Source organism: Myotis brandtii, unplaced genomic scaffold, assembly GCF_000412655.1.
Source record: "Myotis brandtii unplaced genomic scaffold, ASM41265v1 scaffold99, whole genome shotgun sequence".
NCBI lineage: Eukaryota > Metazoa > Chordata > Mammalia > Chiroptera > Vespertilionidae > Myotis > Myotis brandtii.
Genome location: NW_005372121.1, coordinates 1,729,374 through 1,751,424, shown reverse-complemented (window position 1 = coordinate 1,751,424; position 22,051 = coordinate 1,729,374). Strand labels below are relative to the sequence as shown.

The following is a 22,051-nucleotide window of genomic DNA, read 5'->3' as shown; positions in this document are numbered from 1 at the left end:
AAAATGGCAGTCTAGCAAAAGGCACAAAAATGGAAAGTGCAAAGCAATAAGTAGTGAGTGGTTTAGTTTCTTGGAAATGATAAGCTGGGCAAAGAGTTGTGATTAAGATCAAAAGCAAAAAAAAATTGAGAAGGGCCTGATTTTAGAGGGTCACTAACTAGTGAGTAGATCAGAAACATATGCTTTATGTATCAGGAAATAGGTCACTCTTATTAAAGTTTTTTTTTTTTTAGCAGAAGAGACACATGAGCAGAGGGATACTTAAGGAAGGTCCTCAAGACCCTAGCTAGTAATCTTGGTTAAGCCACTTCATATGTTGTGACTCAAGATCATATCTATCTCCTAATAGAAACAATATTTGTGCTTTTTCTTCCTGTATGCTGGGGCATTCAAATGAAAAATCTGCTCATATCATCTAAGCTAATCACAAAGGCTAAGAAAACCTTTCTCTTAAAAATGTTATAAGATAAATGTAAAAAGAGAAAGAGAAAACAAAGATGGTTTTGTTTTTATTACTTGGTAGTTTTCGGTTTTTATTTTGTTTTTATTACTTGGTAGTTTTAGTACCTGCAAGCACACCTCCATTTAAAATATAAAGAATACATTTATTATAGGTATCATTTTTAATCTTTTATATTTTTATGAGAGACATAAAATACTTAAAAGTGCCATTGGCTGTACTAACATATTTTGAAAGGAAAAAAAAAACACACAAAAGAAAAGAAGCAGCAGTCAAGCAATCTCATTACTTACACTTTGCAGAACAAATCTTTTTTTTTTTTGGTCTTTATTGGGAATAGCTTGCCTGGGCCTAATGACTTATTTAAAGGGAGGGATTTTTAATAGGCCTAGAATGTTAGGATCCTTTATTAACTTTTATGCTCCATGGATAAATAAGAAACAGTACATCAAGTTTTCCAGGGAACACAAAATCTTCCCTTTTAATCACACGTTCACTTTAAAACCTCAGTGCTTCACAGGCATTCTCTAGGCACAACAAATAAATTGGTTTCTCACCCATATCAATTGCTTACCTTGTTAAAACATTTTAGGGAGAACACACGTAGAGGAGAACTCATCACCAGTGGTCTAGCAACAGTAAAGGAGAAGATAGCACCCTCTTACCAATTCTTCAGGGTATCACTCACTTTCATTACAAAGAATGCCACCCCAGCCAGCTGGACAGGAGCACCCACTCTTTCCCTCCTGGCACCAGCCTCCGTTCATACAGTCCTCACAGCTCAAACTGCAATCATGTCCAAAGGTGTGATCTAAACAGACTGGAATATGGTACATTTTCAGTTAGTTCAAACTGTCTACGCCACTGAAAATGGAGATGAAACAGTCACACTTCACATACACATACACACACACACACACTCACACACACACACACACCCACACACACACACACACACACACACACACAATATAATCCTTCAGTCCTTGAAGATACTTCTTAAAGTCCCAGAAAAAGACAACAGCAAAGAAATATCTTTTAAAGTAGATGTTATTTTATATTTTCCAATGATACTATTGATATATAGCCCCAAAAGAATATTTAGAATATTTAATAAAGTTTAAAAAGTATGAAGAGAAATTATCATCGATTCCACAACAGCAAAATAATCAATATTCCTTCCATTTGGTGCTTTTCCTCTTCTTGAACTTTAGATAAATAGAATTGTGTCACTCTTCTTTCATTCAATGTAATGTTTGTGAGACTCACCCATACTGCTCTTACACTAGTTTTTAGTTGTCGTTTTTTTAAGTCTGTATCGTATTCTAGTGTATAAGTGTATCATGAAGTGTTTTTCTATTCTCTTTTTGAGGGAAATTACCTTAATATGAATAAGGATTGGAGAGATTTGATTTCCGTTGTTTTAAGGATTGTTTCAAGTTTTGCCCCTGTTTCTAGTGGGGTCTCTCAGGCATCCCAATTGAATGTCTGTTATGTTGAGCAAGCCCTCTCTCCGTTGGCAGATCCTGGGCTGCCGACTCTACCTCCCCATCGCCATGATACTGCTGGTAACTGTGCTCAGCTCCTTGCCCTCTTAGCAGCTGCCTTTCAGATTCCCTGACTTCTCTGCCTGCACAGCCCATACATTAGCAAATGGCTCAAGGAGAAAAGCAGCAGAGTTAGTCCATTTCACCTGCCTGGGTCTCTCCTCTCTAGATCTTGGCCACTCAAGTTCTGGCTGCCTTAGTAGCCCTGGACTCTTTCCATTCAGACTTTCAGTCATTGAAGTATCAGAAGTTTAATGAAGAAACAGTAAAGCATTTCTACGTTTATGCAGATGCATTTACTAATATTATTACTGTGATTCACCAAAGGATGAAGATATTTCTGCCATTTTACTGAATACATCCTGAAGCAATCATCAAGCTCTGTTAAACTACAGCAAATAGAGGGAGAACAAAAAGAGCAGCTCTGTTTGACAAAGAAAAGAAAAGGAAGCAGCAGACGGGCTGCAAACTGTTACATTTGAGAGAGGAAATGCTAATTTATTTTGATCAGAAGTGATTTGATGCTTGAGTTCTGTTGTGTGGATATATGCATCTAAGAAAAACTGTTCACAATTTTAAGATACTTTCTTGGTCCATTTGAATATATTAAACAGTTGGTTCTCATTGTTTTAAAAACTGGGAAGGATCTAGATTTCAAGGCAATTTAAAATAAGTTTTTAAATATATAAAAGCGACTTCTAATGGAGTTTTAATAGTCAGAACTGAGAGGTCCCAATCCTCCCCATTATGTTAATTTAAAGATACTTTTCAGCTCCATTTCATTGTATTGAACTTGAACAGCCCCCAACACCATGTACCCACACCTCTACACATACCTACATAGCAACCCTTTATTGCGAAAGGGAAGGAAGACAAAAGATGATGGGTTTGCTAGGAAGCTCAGAAGTGATTTTGGCCCCACTTTTCTTGCTAACATCCCGTTAAAATATTTGGTGGCATTAATTATGGATAATGAAATTGTTTATAAAATAATTTACGTAAATTCTCTAATAAAAAAAAAAGAGGTGACTGCATTGAGATAAATTATTTTACTCACCAACTTTGGGCAATAGAGCTAGTTCTCCTCGAATATCTTTTCCCACTTTGTCCTCATCTTCTTCATCTTGGTAGGTGGGAGGCAGAGAGGGAGCAACATAATGAAGCAGTCTAGGTGGGCTCTTGAACAGAAGGCCTGCGAACCTCACAACTTCTAATTCCTCTTCTCCTTCCTCTAGCTCATCATCATCTAAAGCTAAGACCACACAGGAAAATGGCTGGATTCAACATGCTAGTTAAAAGAAGGAAAAACCGAGCAAGGGTGGATGAGAGAAATGAGAGAGTTTGAACTAGACAGCCAAGGCAGGGGGCCACTGAAAGGAAGAACTCTTTGAGGCCATTTCAAAAAGTCTCTTGTAAATGAGGGTGAGAAGCAGCTATCACAAAGCTGACACTGCAGCAGAGAGAACAAAGGGAAAAGATCTCAGTCTGTGAGGATAGGGGAGGACAGGTTGAGTGAAGGAATATGTGGTCTCCATTGTCCCTGAAGAAGAAAATGAGGGTGGAAGTAGTTTAGAAGAGACACATGAGATTCTTCACAGTGACTTACAGATGCAAGTTTTTCCATCACTTCCAATTCTGTAGCCTTCCTCGCAAGTACAGTGGTATGTTCCAACAGAGTTAATACATACTTGATCACAGACTATGCTGGTATCCAGACACTCGTCCACATCTAGGAACATTTAAACAATGTCTGCTTTTAGGCACTGAGAGATAAAATAGACATTGTGAAGTCATGGGCATATTTGTGTTCCTGTTGTCACCTTTAGTAACTCATGACAATGTACTGTCCTATAGAAAGCTTAGCCTTGGACACTTTCTCAAGTATATCCTGACAATTTTTTTCTTTCACTCAAGTTTATTGTAGTTCATCTACACAGACAAGGTCTTTCTGAGACCTTGTTCATGAGGTTTTGATGAGGAATTTAAAACAAAATAAATTCAATGGTCTCAGGCTGTACACCATTTTGTATAATTTTCATTCATTCTTGAATTATTCCATCTCTGGAATGAAGCATTTATTCCACGCATAATTCTATACAAGGTTTATGGAGAATTTTAGAGATGGAAGAACTCTAAGCTTTAATTTCATGTGACTGTCCATATCTGAGCCTAGACTTTGGTCAATGTGTTCACAATAGTAAAAGTTTACTGTTGAAGCTGGGTTTCTAAGCTTTGCCTCAGATTATGATACCTTTTCAATTTGGATGCATGTACCCAAGTATGTATATTCACACCATACAATTATCTTTTGGCTGACTTTGCTTAAGAGCAGATGGTCGATGAAATTCAAATTTCTTGGCTCCTGTTAATTGGATTAAATATGGTAAATGGTAATATATTGTACTGTGTTTAGAATATATAGATACCATAACTGTGTTTTCTTTGCTGTTACCTACATTGCAAGGCTGAGGAGCTTGGTGTCTATATGAAAAAAAAAACCATAACTATCATTGTCAACATAATTCAGGAATTTTTTTCTTTAAAGCAAAGAAACACTATTTTTTCTGAGGCATGATATTCTTATATATGTTGACTTATTAAAAAAGATCACCTTATGTTTCCTTTGATTTGAAGAAAAATGTGGTTCAAAATAATGGTAATGATTATAAAGTGAAAATTTAAAGATTCCATGTTTTAAAAATAAACTTAAAAAAAGTAAATGATAGCAATGGCTCAAATGAGCTGTTCTTAATGTAATGGTGTAAAAAAGTGAATTAACTCTACTCATTAAATTCATACTCTCTTGTGAAAACAAATACATAATCTAGAAATCATCTGAAAGGTAAGTGAACCAATTTTAACAAGTAACTTAGAAAATTATAAAATTGCATCTTAAAACTTGCATTAGTAGAACCAGGTAGACATCCAAGTCTCTTCAGGGCAAGGCCTTCCCTTTCCCATCCTAACTCCCTTCCTCACATGTTCCTCCTTCACTGATTGCCTCATCACACCAGTGATTTCATATTAGATCTCAGGAACTTACCATCACACCCACAACCATCAGAACTGATCTGAAAGCCTTCCTTACAACTGCATTCATAGCCTCCCAAATAGTTGATGCAGAGCTGGGCACAGCAGGCTTCTCCACTCTCACATTCATCAAGGTCTGAAGGGGAAAGGACATTTCTGTTGTTTCAGAGACAGGAATTTCACTGAACTATAGAATTAAATTAAAGCCTCACTTATAAATTCAAATTGTTTTACTACTCAATTTCTATTCCTCAGGCCACATTGTACAGACATCAAAGCAACTATAACACAGAAAGAATGAGGCTTACATTCGCATTTATGTTTCTTGCATGTTTTTCCTATGCCTGTCATTTATTTTTTAAAGTATGTAAATAATCTCCAAATGCATTTATAAGCACAGGAAAAGAGATTTATGCTATTTTTCCAGTTTAAACAGCAATTTGACTAAATAAACAGAGAACTTGAAGAAGAAGAACAACAACATCGAAAAGCTTGAGAGGAAGAGTCAAAAATTCCACTTAGTGAACATTTGAGAGCAAAGAGGAGGCAGTCCTACACTTGTTCTAGACCTTCAGATGACAGAGCTTTGCAAGGAAATGGAATTCACAAAACTGGGAAGGGAAGTGGCAGCTGCAATTTGGAGAGAGGGCAGACAATCTTTTTAAATATTGTGTTTTGAATTATAGAATATTTCAGAGGCTTTGCTTGAACTTTGCGATGATGCTTTGGCTAGGATGAGTGGGGTCAGGGTTTTTCATTTTACTGTTGGTGACATTACCCTGGCATGTCCTATCAGATAAACAGCTTTCTAAGTGATGCTCTTTAAGTGTCCTTCAGCATTGTTATCCCAGAATTCTACAATCCTGAATATTTCGTCCACATACATAACTGCTCTGAGGAAAATAAAAACGCACCAGAATTAAGTCAAATTGAAACCCTTTAGCCAAAGAATAATCTATTTGGCTTGAGTTCTGAGGTGATCATTCCTAACATAATTGTCCAAGGAGTAGCAACAGACTCTTCACCCACTGCTTCCCTCAGGCTAGATGCCTGGGAATTGGGTGGTCAGGGTTTTTGGCTGTAGGCTCTTGGTTCAATTCCACCTTGTGTTTGTTGAGCTGGTATGTTGGTTGGCCTGTCAGTGCTGAGTGTACAAAGTCCCATTGCTCCCTAACTACATGAGCAGCCACAGATATAAAAGGTCAATATCTCAATTAACCTTGGAAAGGGTACCAGTGTAAGGAAATGTAGACAAGAGAAAGGGAGGAAAGAAAATGCAGTCAATTATCTAAGGTGAGGGGTCACCGTACAACTTCTAAAGGAAGGTCATTTGGACATAAAACATTCTTTCTCCTGCAAAATGTCAGAAGCAGTGCTACTCACAAAATTCTCGGTGATATTTTTTCCTCTCTTTTATTAAACCATCCTTTGTCCTTTGGGTTAAATAGCATGAGTAGAGAGGGCAAAATTGCGTTTAATAATTCCGTTTTATTTAATTTAAAACATTATCCTTAATGGTTTTTTTAAAAAAAAATATATATTTTAAAGTCTTCTCAAATACTAACAGAGCCTCCAAACACATATGTCTCAGGATTCCTTGTTCTCAGATACTAGGAGCACAACTGTATCACAATTGGAAAATGAGCTCCACAGTCTATCAATTTATGATCCATTTAGATTCTTCTTCTATCATCATTCCTCTGGGGTGATTTCTAGCTTGTCTCCTGTAAACCATCCAAGGCTGAAATTCACCGGAAACCCTGCCCTTCTTACATCACAAGCTTTTCTTAAAATGCTGTGTCCCTTCAACCCTTACATCACCTGTTTCCTAAATTCCTTGACTTATTTTCACATCTTATTTGCTAAGATCTTTGCTTGCTAATGTTTCCCTTTTTATTTCCCTCCTCATTGATAATCATGTTTTTCTTACATTGGTCAGTATTGCCAATTGCAGAGGAATTCACCTATTCATAAACATTTAGCTCTCATCAAAAATAGAGCTTCAATTGAAGCCAGGCAAACCAAGTAAAAATTTCAGTTTTGACTTCAGAAAAGCAGGAAAATTAAACCTTGGAAAAAAATGATCTTTTGTATGTGACCCCTTCATACATAGCTGTTGAACAAACTCAAAAAGGATAGAAAAAATTGTGTTTCTAATATCTAATGATTGTTAAATGTAGAGAGCTTACCGCTGATCAGACACTTGGATTTTCTATAGCTGTCTTTCAAATTGTGTTAACACATCTCTAGGTTTTAGCCGTAATACATTTTTGCAGTTGGGAATGACAGGCTGACAATTTGCAGACTGGACAACTTATTTTCCCATTTATTTGTACATTCTCAAATATAAAAAATGTTGATTCTAAAATAAGCTAAAAAGAAAATACTTTAATTTCCTCCAGATATGAATATTTTTACAAATCATCCATGACCTTAATCTGTTCTCAGGTAAATAAGCAAAGTTTGTATGTGTACTCTCCAAACAATTCATTGCCTTACTATAGTGAATATTTGGTCTTTAGAAATGAGTGTTATTTATTGTTAGGAAATGAAATAAACTTAAGCCATAAACAATATAATGTCATGCTGAAATCTCATAAATATGCAATTTTCTATATTTTGACCATGGCAGATGCTATTTTTTCTAGTTATAAATACGAATTTTACTGGATTGTACTTTTCAAAGAATAAGGAAAGACACGAAATTGTAAGTCACAAACAAAAGGTTTAGTAAAAAGACAAGTAGAGAGCAAGGAAGGGAAGGAGGAAGAAAAAAAGGAACCCCTTATTTTTTCCAGAGATATAGGTATTAGCAAGGTAGAAAAATATGAGCAAGTTTTTCATTAAATAAGAAGAAATGAAAGCAATGGGTTTCATTAAGGCAGCAACTATAGACTCAAAAAAATGCAGGAGGCAATGTTGGATCAAGATATACAAGTAATGACATTGTTTTGGTTAAATGATTTATGAAACCAGAAAACTTCAAAATCCCTTGAAGCTCATACTGTCACATAAGAAAAGAAATTCCAAATCACCTTTGAAATTCACCTCTTTTATGATACTCTAGTTTGTCTCTAACCATACTGAATAGCATAAAATGGTCAAACATTTTTTTAGTACTCATAATTTTTAAGAAAGGTCATATAAAGCAACACACAAAAAACAAGCAAATATGATACTTAATTCCAGAATAATGGCAAATTGTTTAGAGGGGCTTGTAGGTGCTCTCAGACACAGAGCATATAATGATATAGTTTGATGCTCACTCTCCCTGTTTTTAGTAGATATTCCCTTTTCTCAGAAGTTCTAAATTCCACATTCATTATGAAGCCAGGTTGAAGTAAAATTTATTTTTCTCATTGTCTCTAATGATATGAGTTCTAATAATATGTCAGAAAAGTTATTTATTAAAAATGCATTTAAGTTGGGATTTCCAAAGAATTTTAAAGTTTTCTTTTGGAATGTAGGTGCCTGTCATACCAAAGTTGAACATGCATCCAAGCCATCACCAAGTTGAAAAGGAAATGCAGCCCTAACCGGTTTGGCTCAATGGATAGAGCGTCGGCCTGCGGACTGAAGGGTCCCAGGTTTGATTCCGGTCAAGGGCATGTACCTTGGTTGTGGGCACATACCCAATAGGGAGTGTGCAGGAGGCAGCTGATTGATGTTTCTCTCTCATCAATGTTTCTAGAAACATCATCAATGTTTTTAACTCTCTATCCCTCTCCCTTCCTCTCTGTAAAAATTCAATAAAAATATATATTTAAAAAAAAAAAGAAAAAAAAGAAAAGGAAATGCAGTCCGGCTGGCATCACTCAGTGGTTGAGCATCCACCTATGGACCAGGAGGTCACAGTTTGATTCTAATTCCTGACCAGGACACATGTCCGGGTTGTGGGCTCAATCCCCAGTGTGGGACTTGCAGGAGGCAGCCAATTAAAGATCCTCTCTCATCATTGATGTTTCTATTTCTCTTCTCCCCCTCTCTCTTACTCTCTGAAATCAATAAAAATATATTTTAAAAAATAAAAGGAAATGCATATGATTGAGTTTCTGCATGGGGTAGAGAGAAGTAGGGTACGTGGTAGCATTTGTTGAGTTACAAATTACATTCTGTGGTTAGATAGGCCTTGGGATATTTTTCTGAAATAAAACTAAGTCCATATATTTTGTTAAATGTTTTAAAGCTCCTTTCACTTTAAAGTAAATATCCAAAGACCATGATGTCTTCTGCCAATTAATATTTCTTTTACATTTATCTAGTAGCCAGAGGCTGTTTGATTTATTTCTCCATGCAGTTTGAGAGATGTAGCTCAGATTACGACAATAAGTATTAGAGAGGAAAGGGCTAAATGAATCCTGGACAGCTCTAAAGGAAGATGGCATTTACCATACATTACCTATGCATGTTTTCTCATCTGAATCAAGCCGGTGTCCATGGTTACAGGAACAATGGGGCCCACCAAGTGCATGTTCGCAGTGATGTGAACAACCACCATTGTTCTTTTCACAGCTATTGACAATTTCCAATTCAATCCCTTTCCAAACAAGCAGAAGAGGGTTATTAGCATAACAGCAGAGAAACCTGAATATATGTCAACAAGAGGAATACTCTGTTGGGAGGACAACACACTTTATTGGAAATTTATCAATCCTCTACACATATAAAAGTAAAAGTCTGAGGGGCTATTAAGGATTGCAAATGTCTATACAATATCAAAACACTAATAAAACTATAAGTAATATTAAGTTGACAAAATGGTGTAGAAAGGGAAATAGTCCACCACGGTTATTAAACACTTATCTTAAATGACATTTACCTTTGGAGATTCTCAGTTTTTTCAGAACATAAAAAAAAATGTGTATTGAATCAGTAATCAGAAAGCACAGAGGTTGTCTGCCAGCTGACATTTCTTCTGTTCTCACGCTAATGGTATGTTATTATCTGTCCTTTCTAGAGGCTAGGAGTACTTGAAAATACTGTTAAAAATAGCCTTGAAACAGAAGTATGAACACAAAACCAATGAATTAGCTGATCATATTTAAATAATATCATTTTAATGTGCTAATTAGCGTTGAGGTATATGAAAGTCACTTATTATACAAACATACTATTACTCTGAAAACCAATTTGCTGATTCCAGTACATGTTAATTTGAGGCATTTTGGGTGACATCAAATTCACCATATGGATGCCAATTATATTGAGCACAAAGGCATTATAATCAATCATTTTCTAAGTGAAGAAATGAGAAATTTAAAAATGCTTTGAATCATTGTTAAAAGTATGGATGTAGGTACTCTGCTATTTTTATTATTGTCCTCTATTGTTCTTCATTTGTGTTGCTTGGACAGAAACTCTTATTAATGAGAATGTCTACATTGATTCATTTCCTTCCATTATTAATACCTTAATCTTTTAAAAGAAGATGAGAAAGAACGGCAAGGGTACTTGGGATTGTGGTACTCCTTGAAAGTCTATATTGCCATTGAAACTGCCTAGGTATGTGCTGTAGTTCCTGTACAGTTACAGTATAGAAATGATCCTCCCTCATCCCTGGCCTCCAGGCTAAAGGAGGCAGCTGCCCTATGTTTCCCAGAGCACCTCCCTTCATGCCGTCATTATCCTCTATTACCAAGCTGATAACAGATGTTCAAAAATAGGTTTTGAATAATTGAATAAACAAAAAAGAATTATGCTAATCAATTTATTGCTGAAAATAAGAAGCCCTTTGCGTTTAGAAATAGCTATTTTAGGTCTGAGAAAAATTAGAAAGCTAAAGGAAAGATTAAAATAATAAAAGGAACTGATTTTTCATGATATGTTAACATATACTCTTTAGGGAGACATCTTTCAAATTTTGGCTCCTATTCTTGTTATTTTTCTGTGATCAATGCAGCTCTAAGACTTCTGGTAATAATTTACTTTAATTATAAATAATATTATTATAACACCATTAAAATATAAATATATACTAGAGGCCTGGTGCATGAAAATTCATATTCTGGAGGTGGAGGGGTCCCTCAGCCCAGCCTGCACCCTCTCACATTCCGGGAGCCCTCAGGGGCAGGAGGTGACCCAGTGATCAGGGGAAGGCGACACCCCCATCACACCTCTACTGCTGCCACTGATGGCAGTGCAAGCCTCGGCCGGCCTGGTTACCTGAGCCTTGGGCAGCCCTAGGTGGCTGGGCAGTCGATATCTGAGGCTTGCCTGAACCTCGGGCCAGCCCTGGGTGGCTGGGGGGCTGAGGGCGGGTCCGGCTGCACTGCGTGCTTGCTATCACCCCAGCAGGGCTGGAAGGACTGGGGGACTCCAGTGGGGCTGAGGGGACTGGGCACCACCATCTTGTGGCTATGGGCGCCGCCATCTTTGTGACTGTGTGATGGTTAATTTGCATATTCCCTCTTTATTAGATAGGATGAGACTAAAACAAGGGTATACTCAGATCTATAACTGCCCAATAGAAGTAAGCTAAGATTTTGTGTCCTTGATACAGATGATGATGTTTAACCATAATACTTAAAATTTTTCACTTTAAAATACTTTTTAAAATGACTCTTGTAGTTTCTCATAGGTAAAAAGTAATTATTATTTACTCTCTCTTTATATCTATTTAAATGCATTAAATTTAAGTTAAACTACCTATCGCTTGGAAATTTGGGGAAGTCTTATTTAACCAATTTCTAATCATAAAATAGTGATAGTTCATGCACAGTGCACCATGGGAATCTGATGTTGTGATAGCCTCTGAGAAGAGATTATATAAATATACAATATTATTTTCCTAGGAAAGTGTTAAAACAATATTTTCCTAAGATATACTTGCTATATAAAGGGCACATAATTCATTGTTAAACATTACCATGCTCTCAAAACATTTACTCCACCTACAGATTTTGAAACAACTTAAAATACTAGTTTTTATCAAGAAAGTTCTGTATGTCAGTTAGTAAATATTGAAGTTTGGTGAGAGCTACACAAAGAATTTGGCTAGCCAAATATTCACTTAAGAAAAACAAATCTAAAACCACACTTCAACCAAATATATTCAACTCTAGGGTAAACTGCTTTCCCAAGTAAATTCTATAGAAAGCCTTTAACTCATAATTCATTAATACTGGCCCCCTCTTTCATGATAACTGAGAATGCACCAGTCATATTACAAGAGATTTTATTTCAGATATTTGTAAAATGTTCCTGGCCACATTAAAAAGTCAAAATATTAATAATAAGAAAAAACCCATCCATGTTTCTCTGCCTCAGGGCATTAAGCAAAAGGCTCACTTCAGAAGAAGTTGTATCCTAATTAGTAGTAAATTTTATTTAGTTTGTTCTTTAGAAGACATATCACCATAGCAAAATTGCACTGTCTTTAAGCAGTAGAAATATAGCAACAGACCTTAAGACTTCACTGATGACCCAGGGATTAAAGAAACCTAGAATTTTATGCAGTGGAGGAAAATGAAGAATTTAGTGACCCTAAGTATGTCTGTTCATGAGAGAGCTTAGGTAAAAAACATGAAATTATTTATTTTATTTATCACTATTTTTACACTTCTCCATTAATTAAAATTGATAGAGAGAAATATGTATAAAAATATATGATGAAGTTGAAAGGATAGTATATTTGGAGCCCAAAGACCCCAGTTAAAGTCCCAGTTCTCACTTACTAATTTTGTATCATTAGCTTTTTGGCTTCAACATTAAATAGTTCACTAAGTTGTGGAGAAATGGGAAGAGCATCTTTGGAACTGAGACTAGAAATCAGCGGTTTGTTTGGGGTCAAGTTTGCAATGCTTATTAGTTAAGTAAATAGAGATATTGAGTACATAGTTTGGCATATTCACAGGTAATTAAAGAAAAAAGTGGAAATATAAATTTAACATTGAGAGATTGGCCAAAGATGGAGAGAAAAACCTGAATAGTGTGAACACATGGAAGAGAAGAAAGTATTTCAAGAAGAATGGGGGTTAGTCAACTGTGTTGGAAGCTGCTGAGAGGTCAGATAGTATAAAAGCAGAGAAGGTAACAGGCAGTCTGGTAACACAGAGGTCCTGGTTGACCATATTGAGGTAGAGGTGATAATCTGATTAATCTGAGATGATGAGACAATATAAGATGAAGAGGAGACATTGACAATGTTATAAAAATTTGCTGTGAAGGTGATCAGATGAAGGCTCTGGTGGCACGTAGGCCTGTCAGAGTATACTTCCAGGATAGGAGCTATTGGAGTATGTTCACAAGCTGCTGAGAATGACCCACTAGATAACTGCACCAGCAGGGATCTTCAGATAATGAGAAGGAATGGAATCCAAAGTACAATGAAGAAGACAGTCTTTGATAGCAGTAGGTCCACTTCCTTCATAGCAATTGAGTCAAGGCTTCTCCATATAATTCTATGAGCAATTTCAAATCAGTTGGTAGCTTGAATCATGGTTAGCGACCATTTTATTGATAACATCAGAGATAAGGTAAAAATAAAGGCCAAAGGGTGATATAAAGATTTAGAGGAGAAAGGAAATATTCAACATTGGTTTTGATTGTGATGAAAGTGGACATATTCCATAATATAGTTTTGTCCAGACATGTGGCTGACTCATTTGAGACTTACGAATTTCAAATAAAGCCAATTAACATGGTTGTGTTTTAAACCTAGCAAAACTCTTCTGCTAAGGTATAGGTGTGAAGTGGAGAAGGAAGGGAAGAAGTCACTGAGAAAAAAGGTATAGGATGAAGATAAGGAAGAATAAGAAATTATTGATATACCACGATCACATGAGAGGCAGAGATAAGGAAAGCATACAAAGAAATAAGAAAGCATATTATTCTGTCATTTGAAGAAGAAGAGGGGAAGAAGAGGGTGGGTGAGGATGGGAAATATTGAGGCAGAGAACATGAAATATGAAGGAATCTGTATCAGATGGTTTTAAAGTTAGTTAAGTAGAAAGTGTGTTCTTCTATAGATTAATCAGCAGACCAGTGGGGAAGACATGAGAGAAGGAAATAGCTGCAAGAGCTATTAATAGCAGCTAATAATTCAGCTCATTAACATTTTAATATATTTGTAGTAAGAGATACATTACATTATATAACTGAGCCTAGGTGAGAAAGAAGCAAAGGTTAGATGACATAGATCACAGGAGCAGAGGATGAGTCAGTGAAAGAGAATGCAAAAGTTGAAGGAAATGCTTAAAGAGGCATGAGAGAAAGGAATAAAAAATGGGGAGAACAGAAAAGGGTTGACAGGCAAGGTACTCTTTACAGCATCCAGTGTGTCTGATGTTTTGCTATAAGCTAGAGCTGCTGCTTGTACTGCTGGTCCCTTCCCTCCTACTAGTTCCTTTTCCTTGAGCTTTACCTTGTAATTACTAGAGTTCGATAAATACTGCGTGGCAGAAGGGATGAAGAAAGGCAGACTCTTCACAGGGAGAGCCATGGGTCTAACTAAGGGAGCTCCATGTCAGAGGACTTGAGACTTAGCCCTTGCTGGCTACACTGGGTGTCACTCTGCTGACCGTTTTCTTTTATTGTTTTTTTAAATTTATATTTATTGTTGAAACTATTATAGATGCCCCTTTTCTCCCCCATTGACCCCTTCTAGCCCACACCTGCCCCTGCCTCAAGCCTTCACCACACTATTGACTGTGTCCAAGGGTTATGCATATCCTATATAATAAAAGAGTAATACACAAATTGACCCTAATGGCAGAACGACCTGGGAATGACAGGCTGCTATGATGCACACTGACCACCAGGGGGCAGACACTCAGAGCAGCAGCTGTCTCCTGGTGGTCAGTGTGCTCCCACAGGGTGAGCTCTGCTCAGCCACAAGCTGGGCTGAAGGCTGCAAGTGCAGTGGCAGTGGCGGGAGGGAGCCTCTTCCACCACCTTGGCAGTGCTAAAGATGTCTGACTGATGGCTTCGGCCCGCTCCCCATCCTCCAAGGGCTCCTGGGCTGCCAGAGGGATGTCTGACTGCCAGCTTAGAGCGAGCCTAAGCTGGCAGGTGGGCATCCCCCGAGGGGTCTGGGACTGGGAGAGGGTGCAGGCTGGGCTGAGGGACCCCTCTGAGTGCATGAATTTGCATGCACCTAGTAGGCCTCTAGTATGTATATAGTTCTTTGATTGGTTGCTTCCCACCCACCCCATGCCATCCCTCTGCCATTCAACAGTCTGTTCCATATTTCTATTTCCATATGTCTCTGGATCTATTTTGTTCATCCATTTATTTTGTTTTTTAGATTCTACATATTTTCTATTGACTCTGGGGTTTGAACTTCTAAGCTCTCATCCCTACCGCATCCCAGCGGCAAACATTCTCAGGAGCTTTGCATTGGCAAGATATTCAGTGTTGTTCTTTCATTACTCTTGTTTAATACTTGTCAAATGTCACACATTCCCAGGGCTGTGATTGCTGCCACTTACTGTAACACCGTTTTCCATCAGCTCCCAGCTCAGAGCCAGGGTGACAGGCACAAGTGAAAGATCCCACTGAGTTCACACAGCGATGGCCGCAGTGAGCAAGCCCTTCTGCACACTCATTTATGTCTGCAGAGAGAGAAACACAAAGTGGCTGTCTTTGGAGGTTGAATTCTGATTTATGTGTAAACTACAAACATTAACTAAAGCATTCCTCCCCTTCCACTCCCATGTCCAGTGTAACAGTAAAATATCCCAATGAATCCATATTTACAAATAAACTAACTGCTAATGACATTAATTCTAGTGTAGGCTTATGCTCTCAAACACTTATTTCTATTATAACCTACTAGTATTTATTAATTGGTAGAAAGAGAAAAGAACACAAATAAAAAATATAGACATTCTCTATCTCCTAATAATATAGGTAGAAGTCATTACAGTTTGTCTTTGGAATATATATCATATTCATAACCAAATATTGTATTTCCCTGATTTAAGGTAGTCAGTACGTGTGGCCATAGATAAGGCAGGTTTGAATCCTTCATATGTAGAAATCTACAATATATGTTGTACTTATGACTGTCCCTAGGCTGTGCTATTTAAACAGTGGTGCCCTCTCTCCTGACACTGAGAGCCAAGTCTATCCAGTGTCACTTCATTTTGTGGCCCATGTAGTCCTTGCTCCTTCCCTTTAGATGAATAGATCTCACCATCGTTTTTCCCTACTAGAAGGTCCTCCTTGTCATCTGTACCAGGGCACTTAAGAGAAATGCCCATTACGTAAAACCCTAAGTAGGCAGTAATTAGGGGGATAGACTTTCTAAGAAGAATGGTTTTACACAAAAACTTTGAAAGAGATTTTATATAGAGAGATATAAGTGTATGCACATATCTATATATGTATATATCTGTTGATTTCCCATAAATATTTAACAGATCCTATTTTGTACCAGGTGCTGAGCGAGGCAGGTCCTATGTAAACAGAGGACAAAACAGAAACATTTTCTGTCAGAAAAGTGTGTTAACACAGTCCATAGAAAATTCTATCTTAGTTTTGGCTTAAAGAAAAAAAACACACACACACACCTAACACCACTCTTTAGTACTTTTTCATTTTCTCAAAATATTTATCAGTCCCATAAGTCAGGAAACGTTTTGATATTTTTATAATTAATCCAAATATACCACTTCTCATGTCATGAAAATGTTATGATAAAATGAAGGATTCTGCAATTTCTCAGGAGTTATTAAAACAAAACACTGTCCCACAGGAATAACTTCATTTATCAGTTCTGGTCATCAAATAATTTATCACTTTATCTTTGAATTGAAGTATGGCTGTTTTGTTATATCTAGGAAACAGAAATATATAACCTTGAATTTGTAGCTTTCCTTCCTTCCTTCCGTCCTTCCTTCCTTCCTTTCTTCCTTCCTTCCTTCTTTCCCTCCTTCCTTCCTTCCCTTTCTTTCTTTCTTTTTTTGTTTCAATTGCCCCTAACTCAAAGAACACTTTTGGACATACTTGGTTTTCAAAGGTTATCCATACCTTCTGTGGCCTAAAATAAAATGAAAAACTCCCCTATGTGGTTATGGAAGGTTTTGAAATATTAATTCTGGAACTCACTTCAGAATGAGAAACAGAAACCCAAACACATTAATTCTGAAGCTACCCCAGACCTTTTCTTTGTAATTAAAAATGTCTCTGAGTTTTTATAGTATCATAAAATACTTTTCAGAATGATCAAATAAGAGTACAAATGTTCCTTTTTAAGCATAAATGAAAACACCTTTCTCCTAGCTGCTCTAACTATTCAAACTACATTACCACAAAATTTCAAACAATTACATAATTAAGCTATCAGATTCATTTTCCTACCTCTGCAGGCCTTTTTGTCTTCAGACAGCTGGTACCCTGGGTGACAGGCACACCTGGCCACTCCATTCTCACTCTGACAGATGTGGGCACATCCATTCGCACCTGTGCAGGGGTCCATCTCTAAAAGCAATTAAGCAGTGATAGTTTGCAATTAATTAACTTGAGAAAGTTATATAGAGTGGAAGGGTGGAGAAAGGTAAAGAGGGAACTGGGGCCACTGGGTTTCTCACATAAAGATGGTGAGGACACTTGAAAATTCTTTCCTACTTCAGATGCAACTAATTCATCAAAACGTTTCCCACTGTGTGACCTGAACTCCAAAGTCTGAACAAATCAAAACATAGATCAAGGCCAAAGAAGAAGTAGCTTAATTTCACTCTTCCCAAAAGTATACCTGGTGCCCAAAGTTAAATGGAGTCAGCAGAAAATCCTCCACACACCTTTGCTCTTCCCCCACCTTCTCTCTCCATCTTTTCTACAACTTTGAGCAGCAGAATCATCCTTACACAAACCTTTTTACCACCTCTAGACCTTCTCTGCCTCACTGTGTGAGACAAGGCCAACTGGAGAGACAGGGTCAATTCTTAGCTACAGCTGCCATGGAAATGAAAGAAAGAAGTTCAGATCCCTCTGGAATTAGCCAGCTGGCCTCCTTCTCTCCCTCACTTGCTCCCGTCTTAGTATTAGTTATAGTCTCTGAATATCCAAACTAATGTGAAGCCACACATCCTATCAGGAACATCTCCACACAGAGCTTACCGAATTTATGGGTGAAGTGATTCTGGTCTGACTTTGGGAATCCAGCCTTGTCTACATTAAAGGCTGCTAGGGTGGGACTGCAGTCCCCCATATGTAAAAAATATAATGCACAATACAAAGAGCAAAACAATGTATAAAGCTACCTTATCTCCACATTCTTCCCTTTTAATTCAATCACTACCATAGATAAATGCTTTCATGCATTTCTTGTAAATCCTTCCAGACTATGAAAATATAAGTATTACAAATATCTATCTATCATCTATCTATCTATCTATCTATCTATCTATCTATCTATCTATTATCTCAGATGCAATAGACATTGTTTTGCTCCTTGCTTTTACGTAGGGAGAGGTTGAGTTGAATATGCAGACCAATTAGGAAGAGTATTTCTATTTATTTTAGGTCTTAATTAATTTCAACAATGTTTTACAGTTTTCAGTATATAATTTTTGCATTGCTTTATTAAATTTGTTCTTACTCATTTTATTATTTTTGATGCTATTATAAATAGAACTGTTTTTTTTATTTTACTTTCAGATTGTTCTTTGCTAGTGCATAGAAATCCACTTGATTTTTATATGTCGCACTTATTTCCTGCAACTTGATAAATTTTTTATTAGTTCTAATATTTTTGTCAGTGGATTCCTAATATTTTCTACATACAAGATGATTTCATCACCAAATAGAGATGTTTTAACTCCCCCTTTCTAATCGAGGTGATTTTTATTTTATTTTCTTATCCTTTTTGCTCTGGCTATAGTTTCCAGTACAATGTTGAAAGAAGTGGTGTGAACAGATTCTTGTCTTCTCCTGATCTTGGGTAGAAAATTTCCCTAATTAAGTATAATGTTCACAGTGTTTTTATAGGTTTCATCTATCAGATTAAAGAAGTTCTCTTCTATTTCCAGTTCATTGAGTTATATTTACCACGAAAGGATATTTGATTTTTTAGTGTGTTTTTCCCCCCCTGCATCTATTGAGATGATAATATGTGTTTGTCCTTTATTCTATCAATATGGTATATGACATCAACTGATTTTTAGATATTAAACTGACCTTGTTTTCCTGAGAAACATCCTATTTGATCATAGTGTATATTCCATTTTATATATTGTTGGATGTGGTTTCCTTGTATTTTGTTGAGGATATTTATATTTATACTAGTGGCCTTGTGCACGAAATTAGTGCACTGGGTTCCTCAGCCCAGCCTGCGCCCGCCACTGCCACTGTGCTCACCAGCCTTGAGCCTGGCTTCTGGCTGAGCAGCGCTCCCCCTGTGGGAGCACACTGACCACCAGGGGGCAGCTTCTGCATTGGGCATCTGCCCCCTGGTGGTCAGTGCACATCATAGCCACAGGTCATTTTGCTGTTTGGTCGATTTGCATATTAGTCTTTTATTATATAGGATTTATATTCATATTCATATTCATATTGGTCTGCAGTGTTCTTTCTTGTTAAATCCTTGTCTGGTTTTTGTATCAGGGCAATAATACTGGCCCTATAGAATGAGTTGGGAAATGTCCTCTCCTTTTCTACATTTTGAAATAATTTGTGAAGAACTTACATTTATTGTTCTTTAAATGCTTGGAATATTTCACCATTGAAACCATCTATCTGGGCCGGAGCTTTTCTTAATGGAAAGTTTTAAAAATTACTAATTCTATCTCTCTACTTATATGTCTAACCAGATCTTCTATCTTTTAGAAGTCTGATTCAGTAGTTCTTGTCATTCTAAGAACTTGTTCATTTCATCTAAGTCATCCAATTTGCTGTGACACAGTTCAGTGTTACCTTATTCTCTTTTCTATTTCCTGAGGGTCAGTAGTGATGTTCCCTCTTTCATTCATGTTTTAGATAATTTGAGTCATCTCTCTTTTTTTCCTTTGTCACTCTAGCTAAAGGTTTGTCAGTTTTATTTATCTTTTCAAAGAACCACTTTTGGGTTATATTAACTTTCTCTCTTATTTTTCTATTCTCTATTCCATGAATTTCTGTACTAATAATTATATTTGCTTTCCTTTTATTCTTACCTTTCCCTATCATTTTCCTACTTCTGTTGCTTCTGCCTAGTATCAGTTCTCTATGAAACTCTTAAATTTAAGTCTACAGATTCAATCTGCCCCCACATTTGACCCTCTCCTCCATCCTTGCTGGACCTTTTTGGTTTTGTTTGCTTCCTTCATTGCATCTGTATGTTTTGTCACAGGGTGAGAAGAAGATGTTGACCTATACAGCCATATTTATATTAGAAATTTGATATTTTTAATCCATACCCCCTATCACCAGCTCTCAAGACAATGAGTAGGTAACATCTCCTCTTACCCTTGAAAAATGAGGGATTGTTTCTACCAGAAGAAAGATTGTAAAGTAGATTTCAATTATCTTTGATATGCTTTTCTCATCAACCACTACATCTGGGAACCTTTTCTCTAAACTTACTTTAATTTCCTATTGTCATTAATGCCTTCTTAATGCCTAAGGTCTTTAACTATAAGGTGTTGTTACCGTTCCAGAAAAGGGCTAAATATAACCTCCCTACAGCAAATCCCAGTACTATCAAAAGCAATTTAATGAAGAAAGATAACCTTTTCAACAAATGTATAGGCAACCAAATAAATCTTGACCTAAATTTCAGATCTTACAAAAACTTAACAAAAAAATAGATTAAAAACTTAAATGTAAAAAAATAACTTAAAAAAATAGAAAAAAATCAGCCTTATTAATACCACTAAAACTGACATCAATCCAGATAAAAATGTATAAATAAACTGGCATATTCATACCATGCAATACTATAAACTACTGCTACAAGCAATAACTTGGATGAATCTCCAGAGAATTATGCTGAGTGAAAAAAGCTAATCCATAATAGTTACATACTATGTAATTCTATTTATATGACATTCTTGAAATGACAAATTATAGAAATGGATAGCATAGTATTTGTCAGGGGTTAGGGAGGGAATACGCATGAAAGGAAAGTGATGATGGCTGTTAAATGGCAACATGAGGGATCCTGTGGTAATAAAAAAAAGGTCTGAAAATCTTGACAGTGTCAATATCAATATCCTGGTTGTGATATTGTTTTGTAATTTTGCAAGATGTCACCATTGAGAGAAACTGGAAAATGTACATGAGCTCTCTCTATATTATCTGATAAAACTGCAGATGAACCTAAAATTATCTCCAAAAAAAGTTTAATGAAAAAAGCAAAGCAATATGAAAACAAAATGAACAGAATTTAAGTGACCAGTGGAAAAAAAAACATATAATAAACTAGAATTTCAGAAAGAGAGAATTAGAAAAAGAAAAAAAAATGTTGAAAGAAAATAACTAATTTTCCAAATTTGAAGAAAATTAAACCCACATACTCTAGAGTCTCAATTAACTCGAGCAGTTATTAAACATTTATCGGCACAACACTGACCACATTGGTGGTGGTGGTGGTGGTCTTGTCAGAATGTGTTATATTATGCAGATGAAAATCTATTTAAACAGATTTGATGTAGATATTTTCAAAGATGGAAGAATTGTCCCTGTCAACTATTTTAGTTGATTCATATCTTCAGTAATTGTCATCATTGCAAAGTTTTCAGTCCCCATATGGATTGCTGGATATAATAGGTCATGCGCTGTCCCTGTCCTTTGTAGCCTTTGTTACCTTAAGGACTCTAGTTTTCCATTTATATGTTTAAGTACCAACCTTACCGGCTTAAAAATGTAAGCTTTTAACACTGCTCTCTCTGTTCCGTATCCTTCCGATAAAAAGTGGAGTTGGGTTGCAGCACAGGAGAGAAATTCAGAAGGGGAATATTGAAGTAATGACTACAGTAGGAGAAGAGGGAACCTGTTTCCCTGGCCACAGGCGTTGGCGCCCTGGACCACAGGGCTGGTAGCTTCTCCGGGTGGCTGCAGCCTGGGACCTCTGGCCAGTAGCTTGTCCATCTCCTGG

At 36.7% G+C, this 22,051-nt stretch overlaps 1 protein-coding gene across 1 annotated transcript in view; it reads right to left on the bottom strand.

Annotated features, from left to right (window-relative positions):
• Nucleotides 1-22,051, bottom strand: part of MEGF6 (multiple EGF-like-domains 6) — a 611,514-nt gene that overhangs the window by 100,692 nt on the left and 488,771 nt on the right. The window contains exons 8-14 of the mRNA XM_014533611.1: nucleotides 17,338-17,457; nucleotides 15,465-15,587; nucleotides 9,437-9,574; nucleotides 5,051-5,173; nucleotides 3,614-3,736; nucleotides 3,065-3,259; nucleotides 1,149-1,280 (exon numbers count right to left, since the gene is read on the bottom strand). Of these exons, the coding sequence (XP_014389097.1) occupies nucleotides 1,149-1,280; nucleotides 3,065-3,259; nucleotides 3,614-3,736; nucleotides 5,051-5,173; nucleotides 9,437-9,574; nucleotides 15,465-15,587; nucleotides 17,338-17,457 (954 nt within the window). The remainder of the gene's footprint in view (nucleotides 1-1,148; nucleotides 1,281-3,064; nucleotides 3,260-3,613; nucleotides 3,737-5,050; nucleotides 5,174-9,436; nucleotides 9,575-15,464; nucleotides 15,588-17,337; nucleotides 17,458-22,051) is intronic.